The 24,551-nt window shown below is 34.1% G+C and overlaps 1 protein-coding gene across 4 annotated transcripts in view; it reads left to right on the top strand.

Moving 5' to 3' along the window:
- The window catches only part of LOC123711232, a 93,534-nt gene extending 69,186 nt beyond the window's left edge, over window positions 1-24,348 (top strand). The window contains exons 2-13 of one of the 4 annotated variants that reach the window (XM_045663720.1): window positions 3,321-3,572; window positions 4,466-4,626; window positions 10,046-10,092; window positions 10,710-10,852; window positions 16,807-16,965; window positions 17,943-17,999; window positions 18,857-18,923; window positions 19,775-20,298; window positions 20,369-20,561; window positions 21,008-21,180; window positions 21,688-22,057; window positions 22,405-24,348. In XM_045663720.1, coding sequence (XP_045519676.1) covers window positions 3,321-3,572; window positions 4,466-4,626; window positions 10,046-10,092; window positions 10,710-10,852; window positions 16,807-16,965; window positions 17,943-17,999; window positions 18,857-18,923; window positions 19,775-20,298; window positions 20,369-20,561; window positions 21,008-21,180; window positions 21,688-22,057; window positions 22,405-22,865 — 2,607 coding nt within the window. In that variant the 3' untranslated portion in view covers window positions 22,866-24,348. Of the gene's footprint in view, window positions 1-3,320; window positions 3,573-4,456; window positions 4,627-10,045; window positions 10,093-10,709; window positions 10,853-16,806; window positions 16,966-17,942; window positions 18,000-18,856; window positions 18,924-19,774; window positions 20,299-20,368; window positions 20,562-21,007; window positions 21,181-21,687; window positions 22,058-22,404 lie in introns of all 4 variants that reach the window. The other 3 variants (XM_045663721.1, XM_045663719.1, XM_045663722.1) reach the window with 3 other exon arrangements.
- The last annotated feature ends 203 nt before the right edge of the window (window positions 24,349-24,551 follow it).

The following is a 24,551-nucleotide window of genomic DNA, read 5'->3' as shown; positions in this document are numbered from 1 at the left end:
GCGGAGAGGAAAATGTTACTTGATCTTTGTTTAGTGTTTTAAGTGAAATATTTTTATGTTATATCATTAAATTCTATGTTATGTTAGCACATACAATTCAATTGTTTCGTTAGCTAAACATACGAAAGTGAATAAAACGAACTTCTATTAGTGAGACAATTCAGAATTTGCGAACAGAATTTATACGGCGCTTTATTTCCCGGAAGGACAATTCTTCACGCGGTTATAATACGGCAGATAGATAACGAATAGGTTAGAAAAAATATTACGTTCATCATTGTTCACTTTATATCTCAAGTTAAAAACAAAAGACTTACGTCAGCTTTAAGTGACGTTAAGACGTTCTTTTCATTGAATGGCAAAGCTAATGTGTTGACGGACACTAGACACAATATAAATAAGCTACTCCAAGTGCGAAGTAGCCATCCTTCAGCACTTTCTCATGCAAAAGTCGAACGGTTACTTGAATTCTTGGCTGAAGCACTTGTCGGTTTACGAGCGTAGAGCGATTTAATCCACTTAAAACGCAAAGCACAAACTCACAGCCGACAAAGCTCTCAGCCGCTCTCATTTAAAAATGGAAATAAACTCGGAGCCATCTTTGAGTCGACGCGCGACCGCTGGTTGAATTCTAAGTGCTTCTACTGGCTTGGTGCCGATTCTTTTTTGGCTTGATGGATCACATCCTGTGCGTCTATGTTCTTTCATTTAACCTCTTTGTTCATCTGACAATTCATTCAAGAAAGCCATCGTCCAGTCGTCACGAGTTATTTGTAGATCAAGCGACCACAATAACAATTTCAAACATTCGTGCTCGCATTTGTTATGTCGTCAGAAAATCTGTTTCAATACAGTAAAAGTATGTCGGATAGGAAATAGCATTTGAATTTTTAATAACGTTGGAGACTATATGAATTAATGCTTGTATATTTAAGACTAAAGTCACCGTCTTCAAGATATCACTCGGCATTTGCAATGTTTATTCAAGAGTACCAGGGAATTACTTGCCCGAGGAGCATGTCTTTGGACCAAGTCTTAATGAAAGAGTTCGTTTGCCAGCAAGATTATTTCGTTTTTGTTTATTTATGTACTTTCTGGCCTTCCGCGAGTAACGACTTGGCTTGTCTCGCGTTATTAACTTTCACTTCAGGTCAACATCGTTCTTTAAGCGTTTTCTGATGTATTTGTTTTAACAACTGTAAAATATATTTGTCATAAATTATTTGCTTATTACGGTACAGTTACCAGACAAATAATTTAAGATAAACATGACAGCGGTCAGGATTCTTATGAACAATAAATATATTTACGCCGGTATGAACTTGGTGCGTTAACTTTTTTACGGTATAATAGTTTAAAAAAAATAGTGAAAGGTGTATTATGTTAAATATATACTATATTGCATAATATTTTTACGGAAGGTATATAAGGATTAAATATTTGTTACAGTTCTATTATAATTAAAAACTTGGGAACTATGGGAATACTTAAGACATTACCTCTATTGAAAGGCCAGCAACGCATTTACGACCCGTCTGGTAATGTGAGTGTCCGTGGACGGCGGTATCACTTAACATCAGGTGAGCCTCCTGCCCGTTTGCCTCCTATTACATAAAAAAAAAATTGTTATCAAGTTATTATTATGCCCTGATTACACAATTCCGTTTGCAGTGTTTATGCTGTTTTGAAAATGTTTTGTTAAATATCGTGAAATTTTATTTTAAGATACAGGTGTGACAATCTCTGCTTAACACAGCTCGCACGTGTGACCTAGCCATTAATAGAACAGTGCCTAGAGGACTCGTGTTTACTTACAGCATGCAATTACTTAGTTGATACATTGTTTACAAGACGTTTGAATACTCTAGATTGAAGCGGAGCTGTTGTTGTTCAACAATATTGTAAATGCAGCTAATTAATTCATTTGTTTGTATCTCTATAATCCAAATCCCCCTGCATCATTGGACTAGTTGTAAACAGGTAATTCAAATCTCGGGCGAGTTTTCTCAGGAAAAGTTTAATGGAGTTAGGTTAATAAGTTCGAAGTTTGAATGTACCAATGATAAAAAAAGATTCATAAAATTGTTGTTTATTTCATGAATGGAGCATATTAATGTAATAACTCCGAAAATTAAAAACATGCTTGTTTAACCAATTGATTCTTGAGGTTATTAGATAATAACTTACTACATAGTAAGTTTGATTGTTTATTTATAACCTATACGTATGCTTTGCTTCTCGGAATTTAAGTTCTTGATAATCCTGAATTATCACACTGCAGTTAAGGAAAGGAACATTCAAACAATTTATCAATGTTAACAACCCATTATGCAGATTATCCTTACTTTTGTTTAATTATAAAAGGTCAACCATTCCCAATTTGTAATCCCTTCCATAATTCGGCTGATTTTAATTGCCCTTTTTATTTCAAAAGCAAATTGCGTGGTAGCGACGGTATAGGCCTCTAGGTGCTATATACTAATTTTCCCGGTGAAAATTGCTTCTGTTCCTAATTAAATAAGTTGTGATGAAATTTCTGTTTCTTGAAGATTTTCTTTTGACAATCAAGTTCCGTGGTACGCTGGTTCTTTTGTTGCCGATGTAATAGAAGTTTCTTTTGTATTTTGGTCATCTAATGAATTATATATTCAGGAGAGTATAATTTTTTATACAGCTTTGAATATAATATATACTTAATTCGATTCCGAGTTTTATTAAAAAAATCACTTTTAATACATCTTTACTATTAAATCTAGTATTTTTTTAAGAGATAGAGTTATTTCCAGTCCTTAAAAATATATATTAATATATTACTTTAGTCGATCGCAAATCAAAACTCTCAGTTTGATCTTTCGCTGACTGCGATATTTTGAAATCGTTCTATACTTACTTTAATAAATAATTAAATATTTTTTATGGAACTGGGGAACGGGCTCACCTGATGTTACGTGATAGTCCGCCTATGGAAAATCACTTGCCAGAAGGCTCGTAAGTGGGTTGCCGGGTTTTTACTTCCTTTTGTTAATTAACTTTGATCCAATCTGATGATGTTGTATTTAAAACCAAAATTAAAAATTAATTAATACATTTTCAGACATTCATTAAAATTCCGTAAGACAATAATTACTATAATGCTAAACGGATAAAAATCCAGATGAGAATGAAAAAACACAATTAAACGAACTGCGTCATCGTTTTACAATTAAAACTTCCGTTAAATTAAAAAAAAATGATTTATTTTGTGAAATAAATTCTCAATTACGTCTCTTTTAAACTTAGAATTTCACTGCTAAGTCTAACAGCTCCTATTTTGTTGATAGGACGGTGACCGAGGATATCTAGAAGGCCTTGCATCACGGTACGCTGACCTCTTCTCGACCCACTACGGCGACGTTCTCGACCATCTCGAGGAATTAAGGAGGCACGAATGGGAAGAGATGTCACCAAGGATGCGAGTTATCGGAGGGCCTGGCACCCCCCAAACCCCGCCCTCAGCTAGTCCGGGTTCATTGGCCCTCAACAACCTGACCACATCACATTCGCAACCGATCTACGTTCCTGGAAAGTACTCTGTGAGTAAACAATTAATGTATTTATAATCGATAGTTTTATTAAACACAGAAGACTTTTAAAAACTGTTTTGAAAGCTATCTACAGTTACAAATACCTGTCTAATTACTGAGAGCCCAATCCTTGATGGAGTGAGGCTCATCCTACGCATCATCTGGAAAGGAGTTGTGGGCTGTCATAATAAACAAGCATCGCAAGCAGAATACACTTTTCTTGACTAATCAGAGAGAAAAGCCTACTAAATGTTTCGTTATACTTTTTTACTTAAAAATAATTTGATCGACACTCAGAGAAGTCCATTTAATACGGTCTTACGGCTTTATAATAATAATAGATTATAACTATGTAAAGTTGAACACTACTAAATGTGTCCTAAAATGCGAATAATTAACACGGCAGCTATTTTATCCAAACGGACGACAATTATTCGTAACTGTTTCTTATCAATAAATTACGACTATTTAACGTAAAATTTATTACATCGTTGATAGAACTCATTGCTCGAATGGAATTTAGCGATACGAGTAATTGGCAAATGCAATTAGTCACACTGATAAACTTGTGTAGCGAGTAACTATCTGAAGTGTTTTTACTAACTAGATTTTTCCAAAGTCTTTTACAACATTATCAAGACCTACATTTTGTTATATTTCAAACACATTTTGAAAATAGAATTTCATTCTAGTTTGATTAAACCATAGCACTTAACAGATCTATCTAACTTATAAGTTAGATACTCCACTACCATTACACCATCCTAGAAGGACACTGCACTATTTCATACAGTAAAAACATAATGCGTATACAGTCGATCTCAAATGACCCGAGTAACATCAATCGTAGATTCAACCGATAGTGTCTTCTTCTTTAAAATTAATATAAAAAGTCTTTTCAGCCTTCAAGCTGCTTGACGGACAAGGAAGAGGATGAGATTTATGGTTTCGGTTATGGCGTATTTGGGAAGCAGATGTTGCAGCGGCAGCAGCAGCAAAAGCAATTGCTACTTGCTCAGCCATCACAACCACTGATGCACAACCAGCAACACAACTATCAAAGGTATATTAAGAAACCATAAAAAGAATTATTCGCCTTCATGGGTTACACATGCCATATCAATCGAAATTATTGGATTCATTCCCGGCGAAGCAATTTAATTGTTTGGGATTGGTCGATATGAGAGACTGATGACGAAAACCGTCGTCTTCTACAAAAAAAATAATTAACACCAAAACCTTTCATGATGGGAATTCAACACTAACATGGCTTATCCATGTCTGAGTATAAGATAAACTATATATATACTTTATCTACTTAACTTGGAAACTTGGATAACTTGGAAACCATAGCGTCCACTAAATAGAAAGGTTGTCTACGTAAAGTCATTATATCATTTATATCAAACAAATGTATGGTAAAAGAAAACACAAAAGAAACACGCAAAAACTATGTATGAAATAGTGGATTATATCTTAAAGAAATAATCTTTTGAAAAATGTAAATTGCAATTTGAACCTAGTATGTGTTAATTTATTCGTTTCGTACGCTTAAAATAGGTTTGCCTAAAATAAAAAAAATATATTACAAGTGTTTTAATTAAAACAAGCATCAAATGTAAACTTTTTGTATAAAACATTCCATTTTAATACACGGCTTTCATAACGCAATAGTCCTGAGAATACAATAGCATAAATTACGTAGATTTTAACAGGTGTGCTAGTTAGATAAGGTTCGACGTTGTGTAATGGATTATCTAAATTGAAATCGAGCGACAGAATTCGGAAATAGTTTTAGCGCTGAATTGCATTCGGAGAATTTTCCTTTAGCCCAATTTATTATTTTGAGTGACACAATTCTCGTTGTAACTTAGCGTTTCCATTATTTAGCTCAATAAGTGTAGTTATTTTAAAACTGGTCCCGCCCTTGAAAATTAATCCAGAGGTTTTGGTTTTGTGATCTAGCAAAATAGTAAAAATGGATTTCCAAATATGCGCATGCGTTTGCAAAACTCAATGACGGTTCGAATCGTCCTCCGAATCGTCGATGACCAATCCCTCTCTGAGCGGCTCGATCCTTTGGCGTTGCTTTGACATGTGGGTTCACTCTGCATCTTCTACCGCATTTACCATGGAGAGTATACATAGGATTTGTTCGGATTGATACCTGCAGTTGAGTTCCATCATCGGACGTCGAGGCAGAGTACAAAACTGAACCAATTCGACTTAGGGTCCTTCAAGAAAGAGCGTACCAATTTTAAAAGGCCGGTAGCGCACTCGCGAGCCCTCTGGCATTGAGAGTGTCCATGGGCGGCGGTATCACTTAACATCAGGTGAGCCTCCTGTCCGTTTGCCCCCTGTTCTATAAAAAAAAACTTCATTAAATCTATTAGTCTTTGACTAGGATAATGTCTAATGCCAGCTACTTTTGTTCTACAACAATACTTATGGACATTCCTTAAAATTCTTTACAATTTCGACAAAAAATACAAATATTTTCTACAGTTTCTTACAAAAATATATCATTAATTCAATGACAGTTGACAATAAGAAACAATTTAAATTCACAGTGCATCATATGAATAAAAGGTGGTACATTTCATCTGTGGGTGTGAGTCCCGTGTGTCATAAATATCATATTCACATGATACCACTCACTATTTATTATCTTTTCTACAAATGTGGGTGTCGAGAATAGAGAATAGTCATTACCTTACCTCAACCTTTGTAATAGTACTTAATATTTATGAATCATAAGTCCTCTTACATATTTGTCTACAGACATTTAAGGCTCTAGCGAAAGAATTTATAATTTCTTTTTGACGGCATAGACATCTTTAGGTATTATTAGTTTAATTTGGAGTTTTATTTTTCTTCATTAGCTGTGGACCTTGATTTCACCTTGATCCTTGAACCTTGATCTACTAAAATCGATGTAGTAATTAAAAGTAATATAAGAATTGTATGGTTGCATGATTGTTTTAGAAGAAGATGCGCTGAACCTTGCGATATTTTTTTCCTAAAGGGTGGATTTACAAATACAATATTATTTACTAAGAAATATAAATTTTGTATTTAGTAAATTAAACTACGTTCCTATTAGATGTCAACTCGTATTACAAATATTAAGTTAGACGGATCTTAGAACTCAATTAACACTTGGAATATTCTAATAGCTATGAGTTTGCAATTTCAGAACAGACTTACTGTATTTGCGGCACGACTTATATCCGTAACAATTAATATGAAAGAGACAAAGATATTTTATTAAATATGTTACCAGACATTAATACATTACCTTATAAATAATGAATAAATGCGTAGGTTGTATATGTCTAGAATATCATTTATAGAGTATTTTTAGCTACAGATAATAAACACAAACACTGCACAGAGCAGGTAATAATAAAAGTCGACCATAGATATTTAATGTCGACCGTACCTACTGCAAAAGCCGTTTCTTCCAGAAAACCCAGACTTTTAAAAACACATTTACAAACGGAAACCTTGAATAGTTTTCTTTACTTTTCAAGCACAGGATTTCTCTTAAAATACATTTGTTCAAAAACTGATTAAATTACTTTTTTATTTTTAATCTTCTTGCTGTATTGTGTAACGTAATTAACTGTCGTTATCTGTGATCTCTATTCATCGTGTCCTGACATTTGTGTTTGTGTTGTCTATGGTATCATTGCACCGTGTTTATGACAAATGAACATGGATGACAATTGACTTTTTAATTTTAATGACACGGTGTGAACAAAAAATAGCCATTTATTACATTTTCATTGCGTCAAAAATTTGGTACATTTATTTTGAACAGCGTTTGGAAAATTGAATGAATAGGAAGAATAATACGCAAGACTTTGTGTTTACAAACAATTTTAAGAAAGCATTCGTGGGCGTGGCAGATATTTTCTCTAAATTACGAATTAACTTAACGTTATCACTACAAGATAATAACAACGCCATTTACCAATTATGTCGACTCTGCATAAAAAGGTACTACTACTTGAAATTTTAACCTTTTTTTAAAGCACCTTTAAAAGTCCAATATATCTGTCCTTATCTGTTTTACGAACGGACTTAAATTGGGACCGGTTGTAACCGTTGTTAAAAGTAATTAACCGACCGCGCTGTTAAAACGCGGTTAACGATTGAATAACGTTTCAATGAAAAGATTATATATACCATTATTGAGTGACTGTTTCAGCAAGTTTATTGAAGTGAAAATTATATTGATTGATATAAGGTTTAACCCACACATAACCGCCTCCTAGAAATACGTGTCAAAATATTTTTTACTTCGGGTATCTAAAGTTAAATAACAAATGTGTTGATGTATGAGAAATAACCGCAAAAATGTGGCCGCCCTGTACTTTATTATATATGTTATTGTTGTACCAACATAATATGATATGTTATTGTATAAAAGCACTCGCAAAATTGGCAAAATTTATATAAAGTCACAATATTGTTTTGTTTTGACAGATCTTGTATCGAGATAGATAAAGACAACGCTAATTTATAATTCTATACATCAAAGGAATAAAAACATTTTTATTTGCTCTGAGCCTTAAGCTTTCTTTAAGTCGTACTAAAATATAACGAGCACACGATGAACTTAAAATATGCATTGTGTATGGAAATTGTTTACGTTGCTTTTATAATCCATATAGACCATTATTTTTTTAGTTTGTGTTCATTTGTCTTATGATAAGACCATTAAAACGTCTGGTTTATACTTCTAATCTGGTACATAGGTATTTTTTACCATCGTCATTACACTTGTTAATTGTGATATCGAATATACAATAATCTTTGATGTGACCGAGGTATGTAACTTCAAACTTTTCTTTGACTGAGATTTTTCTTCTTTTTACTTAAGTGTCAAGTTTTTGAAGACAGTTTTATATTGTCCCAGTGTATGAGAACTGTATGTCCCAGTGTTATCACGACTGTGCACCATCATGAGAAAACTATGACCCAAAAATCGATGTATTTAGGCAGTGATAATCTTGCCTATTAAAAACGAAAATGATGACAAAATATAGATTCTGATCTGATCTGTAGAAACTTATAATCAGGCAAGTGTGCTCATAACGAGTCTGAAATTCTAGTATATATTTCTTTGATATATAAAAATAGAAGACTAATTGTCTTATATGTAACATTTGTTTTACGTATGAGGAAAATATCGTTTTTCTCTCTATACGTATAAACAAGTGTATTGCGGAAACCGGAATTCTCCCATTAATTTATATTCGTCAAACTAAATTGGTCTGAAAATCAATATTCATTGCATGGTTGCATGTTCCGATACGACTTGGGTTGATTTATGGTCCATTGTGGGATAGTTTGATCCCAATACACGGTTTAATACTTTAATACAATACACTATTTATAGACTTATGTATTTAGGAAGTTTGGCAATGTCGAAATCGAAATATTAGTTGCTTTTAACTTTATGCGTTTTATACCTTGTGTACCTTTACTATGTTTTGCTTACAACTCTTGTCTTCGTATTCTTCATTGCTGAAGGTCGTGTCACTGTAAAGTTCCTGCTAGTGATATCTCTCCACTTTGTTCGGTCTGTTCCCTTAGCGCAGTTGTAATAGGGAAGGAAACCCGTGAGAATGGTAACCAGCCAGTTGTCCAGGATATGTGGTTCGCGACGGGCGACATAACCATAACTAGGAGTCAAAAAAGATTTTTACTAAGAATTAATACTGTCAGGATGTGTCGTTTGTTTTAAGATCTTAACCCGAAGGCAATTTTTGAGTTAGATGCTTGGAAATTACTGTTTGGAGATTTATATTTGTTAATAAACTACGGTGAGTTTACATTATGTTTTAACAAGTTACCCACGTCAGTCACTACACATTTTCTGTTACTAACGTCGTGACAGTTTTATAAGTTTAAAAATAAGTAAATAATTTGGTACAATTCTTGTCAGTTGTGTTGTGATTCTATATGTCATGATATATTATATCACGGAAAAGTATTGTATGAACGTAAGCTCGACACGGAGAGGACTTAAAATTCCTCACATTATAGTGAAATTAAATAAACCCTCTTTAACAATTTACGTTCTCATTACCGGCCGAGCCTTTCCACAATTGTCATTAGCGCTGATATTGTTAATAATCCGATACCAAAATTCATTTTTGGACTTTTATTTTGCGTTGCTCGCAGGCATCATTAATTAATTACGAATATGAACTTTTTTAATACACTCGTACCCGGGTTGTATTCAGGATGATGTGGTAATGCATTTTAATTTGGACTTCTTTTGTGAACTCGAATAAAGTGAGCGAGTTATAATGTTTATTCAAAATGCAGTCTCCAGGTTCAGACTAAAGTATGCTAAATTATTTTCTTAGAAGTTCAATATCTGCCGGCTCCGAAGTTTCTTAAGTATTTAAATCTATTTAATTTATAAGAGAAAGGACAATAGTTTTAAACAAGACTTTTTGTTTCAGCTGCCTGAGTCCACGCTCAGCGTACTTTTATGAATTCCCTCCCAGCGGTAAGTTCTTTAAGATTTTATATTTTATGAAATCGTTCGTGAGGCAAATTTTCATATTTTGTAGAAGATAAGGCTGATTTTTGCTGCTGCTATGTATTTGTATTTGTTTTTCTATTTAATATTTTTTTATTTTCAATAAAGTAAAACCGTTTTGATGGCGTAATGCAGTTTATATCATAATTAAACAATTTTTTTTTTATTTAACACATACGCATTAATAAAACAATAGAAAAATGTTAATAATTGGAAGTACAACAAGCGGCCTTATATAACATTATATTCTAACATATAACAATGATAGTTACCTAAAGTATTATTCATAGTATTTATAAAAAAAAACGATTTACCATAGAGACAAGAGAGTCCAAATGTCAATATGTTCTGCCCCATGATTTTACAGCTCATTAATTAAAGTAGTTTACTTTTACTCTTATATATAAAATAATTATTGTATAATTTGATATAGTTAACTCTGAGTAGGGTGTATACATACTACTACAGGCTACAGACGGAATAAAACTATGTAGCTTATATCTATGATAATTGACTGATTTACCGCTAATTATATAATAAGATTAATTAATTATGTATCATTAAATGATGTGTATATGTTTCAGATAACTGCCTCGGTACAGCTAAGAAAAAGGTGACCACATTTTCAAGACTGCTACGCGGATTAAAATCCCATAGAAAAGAAAAACATGGTTCCTGTTCTCCAAAACACACACACAGTCCACGGCAAACGTTGCCGCCTCAGCGGGTATGTTTTTGTTTAAATCAGACAAAATACTCAAGTATGGCAATGTGGAGCTTTGGCCAAATCTTTATATAAATCTACTAATGTACATTGCGGTATTATCAAATACTTGTGATAATTTATCACGGTTTTGGTGTATGGTAAGACAATTTGCAAGGTGTGAAATAGATGTATAGATGCACATAAAGCATGTTCTAATATTGTACAATGCGTTTCTAATTAATAACTGATGACTATAATAATTAAAATCAGATAATGCATTTTACAATAGAGCAGACAATCTAAAAGGGCAAAGTGACAGCTCAAAAGATGAGCAAGCCGGATTTGACCCAACAAATTTTCAGTAAAGAGAAAATGGTTATAACGCTTGCAAATGCTAATAACAAGGTGTATTTGTAAAACATATGTAGATAGTTTACCAGCCTTTGCAAAATATTGGTCACGTCATACGAGACACTCACGTCGCGTCATACTAATTGCGGAGTGCCTGTCGAAGAAGCCGGCAAAGAATATAATAGTGCATGGGGTAGCGAACGCGTGAAAAAACTGGCAAAGATCGACCAGAAATCTTTTTAAGTTATATTTTTTTGTATAACAGGGGCAGTCTGATGTTTAGTGACACCGCTCGTGGACACTCATTGCCTGAGGGGCCTTTAAAATATTATTATTATTTTATATTGATTGGCGTCTTAATAAGAATATTGATTTAAATAATATTTATATTTAACGAGCTCATTACTAGCTGACCCGGCGAACTTTGTACCGCGTAACATGACAGTTACGAAAATTATGATTTTTTTTATTGGATTTCCGTTTACTTTATGAGAATACATAAAAACTCTATAGTAGATTTTTATCGACTCAATGTTTCGAGCCTATTATGCCAATCGTGGTTAGTTATTGATTAAACGCTTTTAACGAAGCATGTTGATCAACAATATAAATATTTATATTAGAAGGAATCCTAAGTCACCGACTATGATTTGGGTAAGCGTAATGAGAGTCTGGAATGAACCGTAAGGTCGTACAATGTAAGGGTACCGAACAACATCTGATAAGCACGGTTTGCGAATTTTGAGACGGCAGTACATGGTAGCTTCACGTAGACAATTTATATTGTAATAACGGAAAGTCATTCAGTTTTGATTAGAGTTATATAAATATTATATTAGCTCTCAATTAACAATATCAATGTATTAGCCTGCCTATACTAATATTGTAAACAGGAAAGATTTGTATTGGTATGTTTGTGAAAAACTGTCAGAGCTATTTCAATAATTATACACCATTATAATCTTATCCTTTAAGTAAAAATTTACAAGTCCGTGTGAAGCCGGGAAGGCTTATAAGCTCCTAATAATAGTTTTTGTACGGTTCCTTGGTCTGGGTGCTATAAATAACAGAAGATTTTTGTTTTACTCTATATTAACCACTCGCGTATAACAATACAATATGAACAAAATAATGAAATGTTAATTGCTATGTAACGATGAATGACATATAACAGTTGAAGAGAGTGCCTACGTCTAGTCATACTCTCGGGGCGTAACTCCCATGATTTAGTTAACTGCTATACAACGAATGACTGTAATGTTGAAGAGAGTGCCTAACTCCGACGATTTAGGAAATCGTTACGCTTATAAGACTAAAAAAAGCCTGATTGAGCAAAATGCGAAGCCTTGGCTCGTACAACTTTATTAATATAACAAAAATATGGTTTCAGCATACCGAATGTATTGCTTTAACATATATTTGCGTTTGTGTTGAAATTTTATTCATAGAATTTCAGACAAGCTAAACTTTGAACTCCGAACAAAACTTGCAGTATTAAGATCAACCCCGTATATCATGCGCATAACAATGAAACGTCATAAATATGACGAACTTCACGCAACTCATCTCTCCCAAATTAAGCAACATTTTTCCTCCCGTATTTATTAATCTCTGGGTACGTCAACGCAGTGAGAAATGACGGCTGCCAAAGTTAAGTCGGTTGAGCCAAGACGCCTGAGTTATAGCCGTTTGTTGAGAGAAGGGATGGAGGCCATTAGGGCGCGAGCATAATCCTTATCGGCCAAGTTGCACTTAGGATTAGCTCTGTCAGAAGTAGCTTTTTTCGACCATTGGCGGGATTTGTCCAGCTGTGATTAGAGGATTAGAGTAATGCTTTATGAGTATCCGATTGTCTGTCTTAAATTAGTTACGGTAAACAAAAAACACCCTATGTAGACACAGGACAGTGTAAGCCGGGTTACGCGATTCTTAATCTTATTATCGGACGCCGGCATAAACACCTCCATATTTTTTTTATGGTGAGGTAAATGAAAGATTCAACGTCAACTTATACCTACCAACAGTTAAACGGATAAACATGTGTCTTGTGTCGGGTAATATATAAGTTACGCATATATTTTTGAATAGCTTATAAATTCTCTAGCTACCAACCGCAATAAAATGTTATCGTCCACAAATTTGCTAAGAAGGCACCATCCCATACTTGGCAATCGCGTTTATTGACACACACAATGTCACTATTATACGAAAAAGTTTTATTATACTAGAATGTTCAAGTTAAATTTTCGCATTGGCACCTTGCCCCGATCCTAACGTCTTGCGGGATGTTGTTAAGGCATTATAGGGATGTAGATCGACGGTATCGGTAATAAAACTTTATATTGGCTCTGCGTGGCTCCCGATATTATGTATATCGTAAATACTTAACTATGGATAACCCTATTGTCTGCTTTTACAGCCGTTTTGTTGGCATTCCTTCGGTTCTATGAATCTCAACTACAAGTTTAGTTAGACGTGAACTTAAATTTATCTCTCTCAATCATCAAAGCAAAGGATCATCATTCATTTTACTTATAATTTTTATAGAACTACACAATCTGCGTTTTCATATTATTATACCTATTTGGCTTTAGCGAGCGACTTTAGACAATTCAAATTTTTCAAGCTAGAATCATACCTCGGAATCACCTTGAAGCCGATCTGGGCTTATAAACTATTTAGGACGGTAAGATGAGATTTAAGTATGATCTCGTAGCACCAGATTGTTTTAACAATGCTTTTAAACGGGTATACATATTTTACCAATAATAAATTTAAAGAAAAAGATTAGCGTGCAAAGAGAGTTTCGCTGTGAATTATTTCTAGTTGGATGAACCTAATTCAACCACAAAATAAACAACTCACAAACGATTATTTAACATGAACGAATAAATTAAACCCGACTTTAGAATTTTTCCAACGCATTTAATAAGTAAATCTCGCGGTTATCACTCAACAAAAGGTAACAAAGGAAATCTGGAACGGCACAATGAAGGCGATATTAAACTGCAACTACAAAAGTTACCTCGCATTTATCACATTTACAGTAGTAATATTTTCAAAGCCATGTTTTGACGCAGATTACTTTCTTTGTGCGAAGTGTGGTTTGCGTTTATTAGACTTTGCATACATACAAGGCTTGGTAATCTTATGGCAATGTGAACTGTCTTTACTTCTTAAGGTAATTGAGCCTCGACCAGCCACTCTATTGTAAAACCTCTTTCTATCGACATAACCCAATTTCGCTGTACATCTATTAGCGTGTTAGCGCTTATGTTGCAAACCTGGAATTATATTATCTTAAAACGTATTCAGAAAAATAACCTTATAAAGGCAACAAGGTTTAAACTTAACTATATATAAGATTCGTTTAAAGTTAGAAGTTAATTTAAAATTATGATATACTATGGAATTATTTATTCTTAAAAGGAAATATATTTTACACACTGTATAGCTTTGACTACATATAACATACACCTTGATTTCATGTCAATAGATATGTCTAAATTGATATGTAATTTTCGTAAAACTAATCAATCTTAAGTAAACACACTGAAGTTTCATATGGAAGCAAATATTTGTCATTACTTTGAGTGGATTTTGTCTACATCTCAAGTTTACGCATGGTTGTGATTCACTTTATATAAAACTTTTTCCTTGTGGGTTAAACTGACCTACTTCGTAAATATTTTCATTACGTATCTGATTTTTATATATATTTGATAACATAGTTTCGATATGAACTTGAGTTTCTTGGCAGTTTTTTATGAATGTTGAAGCGTGGTAGGTCAGCTTATATACCTAGTTCAGCCATAAGTTCTGTTACAAATGAAAATGCATTTTTATAAATAAATGAAATGTAATATAATTAAAATTTATACCTACATATTCATTAAAATCTCAGCAAAAAGTAAACAAAATATTCTATGTGAAATAGCCACCTTTGGCTTTTATACAGGCATTAAACCTGTATGACCACGAATCTGGATTTCGCACTGTTTCCTAGGGAAATTTCGCCACTGCATTCTCCAAAGATTTTTTTAATAGACTCAATGTTGCTATGTCGTTTTGAGCAGACCATGTCCTCTAAAATAGACTATAGTTCAAAGTTTAAAGGATTCAGGTCTGGGATAGGCCAGTCTTCAGCTCTTATAAAGTCCGGAACGTTGGTTTCAAGCCAGGCTTGGGTAGTTCGTGCCTTATGACCAGGTGCAGAATCCTGCTGGAAAGCCCACGCTATATTTTTAAAAAGTGTATTGTTGAGAGGTTTCACAACACTACACTAAGACTGTATCTTGGTACACTTTGGCTGATGTTTCCTCCATTCTATATTGTAATTTGTTAATGAACACGAAGAAATGTGTGAAATGGCGCAAATGGAGAAAGTTTTTAAAATAATATTCCAACATGTTTCAAATTTAAAAAAAATTAAAAAGTTGAAAAAAAGAATAGTTTTTATGTAACAGTATTTATGGCCAGACTAGTTATTTATTATTTATTTAATACATATTAAAAACTCACAGCTATACGGGAAATTTCTTGCTATGAGTCAGAAAGAATAAAAATAAGCAACTTTTATCAAGCAAAAATAATAATTGAAATAGATTTGAGACTTTACACATAGAAGAAAGCTCATACATGTTCACCAATGATAACATAAAATAAATAAATATAAAAATATATTCATACTCATTTTCGTTATAACCTCTTTATGGATTTTAAATAATTTTAAACGGAGATAGTAGGAAGTAACTTTAAATTAAAAAAGCACCTCATCCGGATCAGTTCCATTAATCATGCACTTGACGAAAAAGTGAATCTGCGTCACAATGGGATTTTGGGGCAAATCAATTAATCATATATCCTCACAATGCTGGCACATTAACTTCCTTGTTAAGGAATCTGATAATGATAATACAAAATCAAATCGCATAACGAAATATTTTTAGTGTAAAAATATAGTGGTACACATTAGCGGTTAAGAACACAAAAATTCTGTCAATACATACACCGAAACATTAAGTATGATGATATTCTCTTAAGAAAGTAATAGTATGAATAAACGATAAATAAAAATATATAATGAAAAACGTTAAAAGAGCCAAATGATCGAAATGAAAAGTCGTTTTTTGTTTAGAATTTTTAAATAAGACAAATTTTAGTACATATGTACTAAAATTGGTCGATTACAGAACCCCCTTTTGAAATCAGTAAAACGGCTGAAATGTAATCTTCACCACTTGAAAATTTCATCATTGCAAAAGAGTTTCAGATATTCGTGGTTATTTTCCCGAAAAATGTCGATGTCGAAAACGTCGGGGTTGATAAATGGTCAAAATTTTGTTTAACTTTTAAAGTTCGCTCGTTTTCTAAAATATCGACTATGTTGACATTTTAATACCAGCTTTAAAATATATGGCGTTTCTGTATGGTTAATACGTTTTATCTGAATAGTCATAAATTTTAGGAATATGTCACAATATTTTTGGTTATAAATATTTAAATGTGGAGCACTTGATATGATCAAATTAGGATTAGGTCAACGTTTAGGTGAACGTTGACGTCTCTCCAAAAGGTTGGCAGTAGAAGACAACAGTGTCATTTTAATAAGTAATTTCCTTCAGGTGGATACACCGGACAGCGTGCTACAAAGTGGCTTAGGCCTCGGTCCAGGTCCTGATACAGCTCTTAGGTCCATGGTTGACCCTAGAGACTATGATCGGCTACGCTTCTTTCAAATGACAGCCGCCCAACCAAACACCTTCGAAGAAACTATACATAGGGTGAGCCTTCGTTTTCCTGCGTGAAGATAAATATAAAGTACTGTGTTTTAGCTTTGACCATCGTAGTAACAATAATGAGATTTAGTCATCCAATAGTGGAGCTTAATAAACTTTCAAATTTAACTCAAAACACAGTAACTTTCAAAATTTCAGCAGGAAAACTTTCTGTTACACTCGGGTTGGCAAAAGCGTAATTATGATAATGCTCTAATTTTACTACCGATCGATTATTTTGGCCCTACATCGGTCGATATTTTTGCCAACGGAGTTGTAATGGATGTTCAAAATTCAAAATTTTCCTCGCCTAAAATTTTTGGTTTATACATTTGGAATGCTCGGAGAATAGGAGGTGGCTATCATTTCAGCTTTTCTAAACATCATTTTCATAAACAATGTATTCTTAAATAAAGATGTATTATGCACGACACGATACTGTTGCACCGTAGATTGTGGTTGCATGCAAATGTTTGAGTCTTTAGTGGAGTGTGTAAAACTTCGCATGTGATAAACTTACTAAGCATATATTTTAAGTTCGTTAATTGTATATCAATAGTGGATCCTCGTGAGATACGCAAAATTCATACGCAGAGGAGGAACTGTCATTTTTATTATAATAATACAAATAAAAAACGGCCTGGTATAAATTATTCTCACGAGGATCAGGATGATGCAATGCTCGCAGCATGCAGTCTTAAGCAATTCGTAAAAATTAATTATATGCATGGACGGTTTTATAAAATGTACGTGTATGTTTAATAAACAGTGCATCTTTTTCCTTCATCATTCAATGATATGATCTTTTTTATTATGTTATCATTATTTATTTCAATATGCGGAATGCACCATTTAAATCGCAAATCATAAAAGGTTTTACTTTAAATTTACGTTTAAATGTTGGACGATCACGCTTGAAAAACTTTCTAAAGGATATAACTTGCATAAACTTTTAAATAAATGAGATATTGTGCTTGTTGCAGTTAAAAGTTCAAGAGGCGATGAAGAAAAAGGACAAATTGGCGAGAGAACAAGAAGAGGTATTATAATATATTTAAAAGATTTTCTTATAGATAAACATTGCGGTTTCAAGATTGTATAGATATTAAATTGTATTAGATAGATATTGAAACACAAAGTCTATTATAAAAATGTAACAGCATAAAGATAAATGCAAAGTTAAAATATAAGGCTTTCATAATACCAACAATACAGCATTCTCAAAGTTCACAGTGTCCCTGACATTGTGTATTGATTAAGGGAAATTCAAAACTAATACAAGCGTAACAGAGTTGGTAATCCCTAGCTCACATCGGTTTGGCGCTGGCCTCCGACTAATCATGCTCTAATCTGCAGCTAAGCCTGTTGGAACTTGTACCGCTTCGATACGAAACTTTGGAAGCCTTTCGCTAAGCATGTTACATTCGTTTCTGCTCTCTTGTCAATTACTCTGAAAGTTTATTTCTTCGCTACTATTCCTCAACAACGTGCTGTATGAACATAAGCAGTCGTTAAAGAACAGTTCATAAAAATACTTACTTCTTTAATTTCTGAATAACTTTAATTGTTCCATATGAAACTGTCAAGATGTAAAGAAACCAATACCGATGATATCGCGAAACAACACAAAAATAAATTTATATATCACAGTACATAAATTAACATTATTATCTTCAATACGTTTCTACTTACGTGGAATTGGTTGTACACAAGCTTTGAATATTTATTGTTCTCTTTGCGATTTTGTTTGTTTTATATTGCTTGTATTCCACCTCGTTAGTGAATGCCTTTACACCCACACTGATTTGATCATTCGTTTTATTATAATATTGTTATTGTTTAAGACTAATTAAATGCTATTTTTGTATTGTTTATTTAGAAGTTATATTTTTTACAGATCCTACGGGACATCAGACACGGTCTCATCAATATGGGACGGGACGGGGTTCGTGGTCCGTTTGGAGGTATATATGTGAAATTATGATAAACGATAAAATTCCTTTGGAATTTTTAAACGAAAGTAAATTGTACTGAAATTTCAATAAAAGTAAAAAAAATGATAATTGTTATAAAGTCTATGTGTCAGACTCTTGTGTCTACTGAATGTTCTATAGTCGCTTCAAGGTACTTTGGCCGTATTTGATGTGAGCATTGTTATGAACCACTTATGTTATGCATTCTAAATTCAAAATTGATTTGGGCTTTCTTTTGTTTTGTTTCAATTAGATCACAATCGGAATTTAATTTGCTTGAATGAACTCTAAGAATTAAGGTCAAAATATCATAAGGTCATGATTAAAAACGTCAGAAAAGAATAATTAAATGGGATAATAAATTTGAAGCATGTTACTTGCACGATGTTTTGACACTTAATTTACTGGTCATCTTGACGGAATGCTTACTTTGATATTGTCATTGATTTATCGTTCGGTATCGCAATCATCCGGTATGCTTTCGATGTGCATCCTTCATCAATCATACATTGAAATGACTCGAGAATCGATGCGATAGAAACACATTAAACAAGAAGAGATATATAACAAAAATAAACCGGTTATTTAAAACCACCATCATCACAGCTACGAAGTTTTGTTTGCGTCGAAATGCTAAGTGCATGTTTTTGAAAATATAATTTTGCATCAACCACGCACGGCTTTCCGATGTTCGTATACAGCTTACCTGCAGTGTTGTCAGTGAAACCGCCATTTAATAGGAGGGCCATTAACGGTAATTTTTTTTGCAATTACGCTAGCACATGTTTTATTTGCACTATTGAAGGTTGTGTCTTCATGTCTAATCGAAGAATCGTTTGCAGACGACACGTATATGTACGACGATGAAGCGAGAGGTTTGTCTGGACGAGGCCACTGGTATGATGAGCCGCCCTATGAAAGTGATCCAGAGGACTTTCTCATGGGTGGAGGCGCACCAGCTGCTACATTTCAAAATGGCCGAGTTTGTTTTACGCTTAATCTCCGAAACGAACCGAGAGGTGAAGGCGTGATATCATTGAGAAGTGCTGGCGATATAAGCTTAGCGAGGGCTCCGCGGAGAGGATTAATAATTCCACAGAGCGGCCCCTACCCAACCACTGTGATACCGTTGCGAACTGCGAGAGATAGGGAAAGCGGGGATTACGCCGCGTCTGACATACAATCTATAGGATCGCGACTATCCGGCATATCGTTGGAATCAAGCCGTTCCGAGCGGGATTCAAGACGAGGTTACAGGCAAATGTCAGGCTATCGAATAGGAATAGATCCGTTATCGCCAGCATCGTCGGATTACGAAGATCAAGAGAGCGAGACTGACTCGCAGCATATAGCGACAGTGCACAAGGTAATCGAATTACAATCAGTGAATTCAATTTAAAAGCCAATTTAAATAACATATTGATAATAATTTTCAGTCAGCGGATGAATTGGAAGGTGTTTCGAATTTAGTTGGAAAAGTTCGAGGTCTTAGGCAAGATGTACAAAGAAAAATATCAAGATTACGACAAGAAAGAGGTCCCGAATGTTCCGAAAGGCGGACAAGTGGGGACCAGGCGTTTCCATGTTCTAATAGTTCTTTTGAAAGTCTTCCCAGTGGATCAGGCAGTAGTGAGTGGATTTAACTCTGTGTTAATATAAATGTTTGTAAATAATTTGTGTCTTTCTTTTCTCTGTTCCACGTCCGCAGTAAGTGATAGTATAACTCAACTGACCTCTCAACCTTTCAACTAATTGAATATAGAAATAACATTATTAGCTTAATGATTGACATGCCAATTAATTTGATGAAAAGGAAAATTAAGCTGCTACTTTTATCCGTGTGTACCACCGTGTTTTAGCTATTTTATAGTTTTATACAAATTGGTACGTCTATCTTTGGTCATTGTATTTATTGATTATAATGTAATAATACCCTGTTAAAGGAGAATTATAAACCAGTGTCCGCCAAACATGAAAAAGCCATGCGTAATTCAAGTACCTTGGGGGTCTTTAGGTTTAGCGGCTGCTTCTTGTATTCCTACGCGTTTAGACGTAAATACAATGTTTATGTACAGGCACGCAAGCATTGGTTCGAGCCGGTAGTAATCATTCATCTCTCTCGGCAGAAGAAAACATAGAATTAAGTCCAGCCGGGCGGAGTCTTCTTGTGCCACAAATGCTGTGCCGCGCCCGCGCTCTGGTTGATTACATACCCAATATATATGAAAAAGATGCTTTGAGATACAAGGTAAGATATAAACGGAGAAATGAAATTTACTCGATTTATTTATTTAATAATACTTCATTACAATTATAGAAAAAAACAAATAACATCTAGCAACCCTAGTAAGGAAAAAAACTAAAGAAGAAATATGGTTGGTAAAATGCAAGAAATGCATAACCAAACTTATAAAATATTTATAGAATCACCAACCTTAATGTAAAATCATACAAAAAAAAATCTAAAAGCTAATCTCACGGATTTATGAATTGCGATGCAAGAAAAAAGAATAATTAATTAGAAGTCACGATTGAGCAGCGTAGGATGTGGTTAAGAAATGTTTATGTAGAAGAGTTTGAAAAGATCTCAGGGAGGTAGCCAATTGTATGGAGTCGGGGCAGCCTTTGCTTAATTGGCGGAGATGCTAAATTTATCTTGAATCTCTGTCTAAAGTTGTATAAAAAATATTAATGTCATAATTAATGCAATTTTGGTTGTCCTGTGGTTTGGCTAAAATAATATTTTTATTAACAGAAAGGAGACATCATCGAAGTGATAAACATGAATGCGTCAGGAATATGGCGTGGAGTGCTTAACAACAAAGTTGGTAACTTCAAGTTTGCGAACGTTGAGGTTTTGTCAGAAAGGGATGCATCCCGATCGAGAACTCTGAAATGGTGCAAGAGCCGGGAAAGGCTTTGGGAGACACGGCCTCGAACGGTAGAAGAACTATTGCGAAGGATAGATCTGCCGGAATATGCCATAGCTTTTGCAAGAAACGGATATGAGGATATTGAGCTTTTTAAAGAGATTGAGCCTTCAGATTTAGATTACTTGGGCATTATGACTCCAGACCATCGGACGCGTATCCTCGCTGCTGTACAACTGCTGCACCAGCTTGAATGTGAGTATACTATAATCAGTGCACGAATATGATGTTAAGTGGCAATTTTTTATTTAACTATTTATTATCCACAGCTGTTAAGAAAATACAACGATTAACACCATAAATACGTCGAAGATTATGTACGTCTTCATTTTTATGCTATTTTAAAACATTCGATTTGCTTAATTCCATCAAATAAGCGCGTCCGGAGATAATATGAAATAAGTCGAGACTCCCGTACTCCAAATAACAACCAATTGTGTCACGGTCTAATAATTTTGATGTTTAAGAACAACGTGATATTTTGTACCGTCGGTAAAAGTCACATTTGTTGTATTTTTACAGTATATTTCTTTTATAAATAGGTGGCGAAGGTGAAGGCGAGGGAGACGGTGGAGGTTCTAGTTCTGAAGGCGGTGACTCACCTTTTGGAAGGAGGCAATTCCCACGTGACTCTGGATGCTACGAAGCGGGAGTTGGCGTTGGTGGTGTGCGCGTTCGCACCTCTCCTCTGGTGCACAGAACCGACGAACCCTCACATCGGCCTCCAGAGCCAGCTCCTCAAGCAAAGCGCTCTATTCGCCGCCGCCAACCGGATGACGCCGAATGCGACAGAATTGAAAGATATCCAGGTACAATTGGAGAAAAGATTGTCACTCGTAGCGGAGGGTTGCCTGGCGGAGCGAGAGACGACACTTGCGAATCCGATCATAAGTTGAATGTTGTTAAATTTGTCGCCGGCGCCGAGACCTGTGTATCTGAGAAGAGTAGTGATTCTGGCGTGAGTAGTTCGTCGCTGAGTTCCGCGCATCCGCACCGTCCCTGAGCGCGGGCCGGCGCGACCGCGCTGTCCTAGGCCACGGCGCGGGCGCCGCCCGTTCATCGAACTAATTCCCAAACTGAAGCAACTAAAGTTGAAGTTATTAAATCATAACTCAAACTTCTCTACTAGAAAAATATTTAACAAGTTTTGTGTAAACCGCTACAAACAGATCTAACCTAGGACGCTCAAATCTGCCATTTTATTTAGATTTATTTCATTTTTATAACTTTTTCTATGATATACAGTGAAAGTTTTAATAGATAATCGCATTTATAGATTAGTGATAAGACTGATATCACCTGTTTTGACATATTTTTTTTTTAAATTTACTATTACTTTTACGTCAATTATTTTTACTGTGAACAATATGCATTTTAGGTATTATATCAATACGACATATTAATTGGTTTATGCAAGCAAGGGCCTAAACAGTTGCTTGTTGGAAATGAGAATAATTACGTATTAGCTACAACCAAAGACGTAGCAATGAATGGTTTCTGTCAAGAACTAGAACGCGGAACTATCGATATTTCTGATTCGTTTGACGTAATATATTTTTGAGTAGAAGCTTTTTGAAACTATGTACTATACATAGGTTTAAGAACTGTTTCATACTTCGTTGAAATTTATTATTCAAACGAGCTGCGGTTGCTGAGTTGGTCTTAAATATTTTAGTTGAGTATTGTTTTGGAAATTTTGTTGTTCGCAAAGAACAATAATTTATTTCCACTAGTGTACGGAAAATTGGGAAAGTAATTTGATTGCTTCGTCTATGGATGGCAATAAGTCTTCGTTATAACCGTGCGTTATGAGCGCATCAATAGCAATAATTGTATATAATTAATAGATAGGTTCATTATTATATGTTGAAACTTTTATAATTTTTTTAAAAGAGCTTTATGCGGTTTGCCGCATGTATATAGGTGGATAGTGTAGATGGGGTGTGAAATTGAAAATTTCGCCCAAATCTTTCCCGGTTTTTGTCATTTCCCTTTAGACAATCGTTGTGATTCTAGTTAAATTCCGATATAATAATAGAATAGGGAATACCTCCACTTAAGAACTAAATAGAGAATTACTGCCGTTTTATGACAAAATAATTGAATATACAGTCTCAACAATTCTGTAAAATGCTTAATAACAGTTTTTCTTTACATTTATACGGCCGTACTACCAGAATTTCATTAAATGATGTCTAACAGATTTTGATTAAGAATTATGCAGTGACAAAAATACGCACATAAAACACGTATTAGGACGATTAAATCTGTACTAAATGGCCTAAGTAATCGTGAAGGCTTAACAAACGACTCTGAGTACGGCTGTTAATCAGCTGGTTTTGTATGACAGTTTCTAAGCCAAGCTTTAAACATTCAATTTCAGTGATCAATAAAATTAAATCCTATTCGTAATATTTCTTTTTCGTACACGAACTAGTCTGAATAAAATGTATATAGATAGATGTTTGTTACCTGTATATTGTAGATAGAATATGTTTTCTTTGACAGTTATTGTATATTAATATCTTTATTAAAAATTAATTTTAATTATGTATTTATATTTTACTCTGTTTATTATAAGATTGTGATTTAATTTTCGATTCTATTTCATTTAAGCAATATTTCGCAGTACTGTACTTTTGTAGCAACATTTATATTTTTTTTAAACATACATTATGTAAGTTTTCAA

Source organism: Pieris brassicae, chromosome 6, assembly GCF_905147105.1.
Source record: "Pieris brassicae chromosome 6, ilPieBrab1.1, whole genome shotgun sequence".
Classification (NCBI taxonomy): Eukaryota; Metazoa; Arthropoda; class Insecta; order Lepidoptera; family Pieridae; genus Pieris; species Pieris brassicae.
This window is presented reverse-complemented; position numbering and strand designations above follow the sequence as displayed.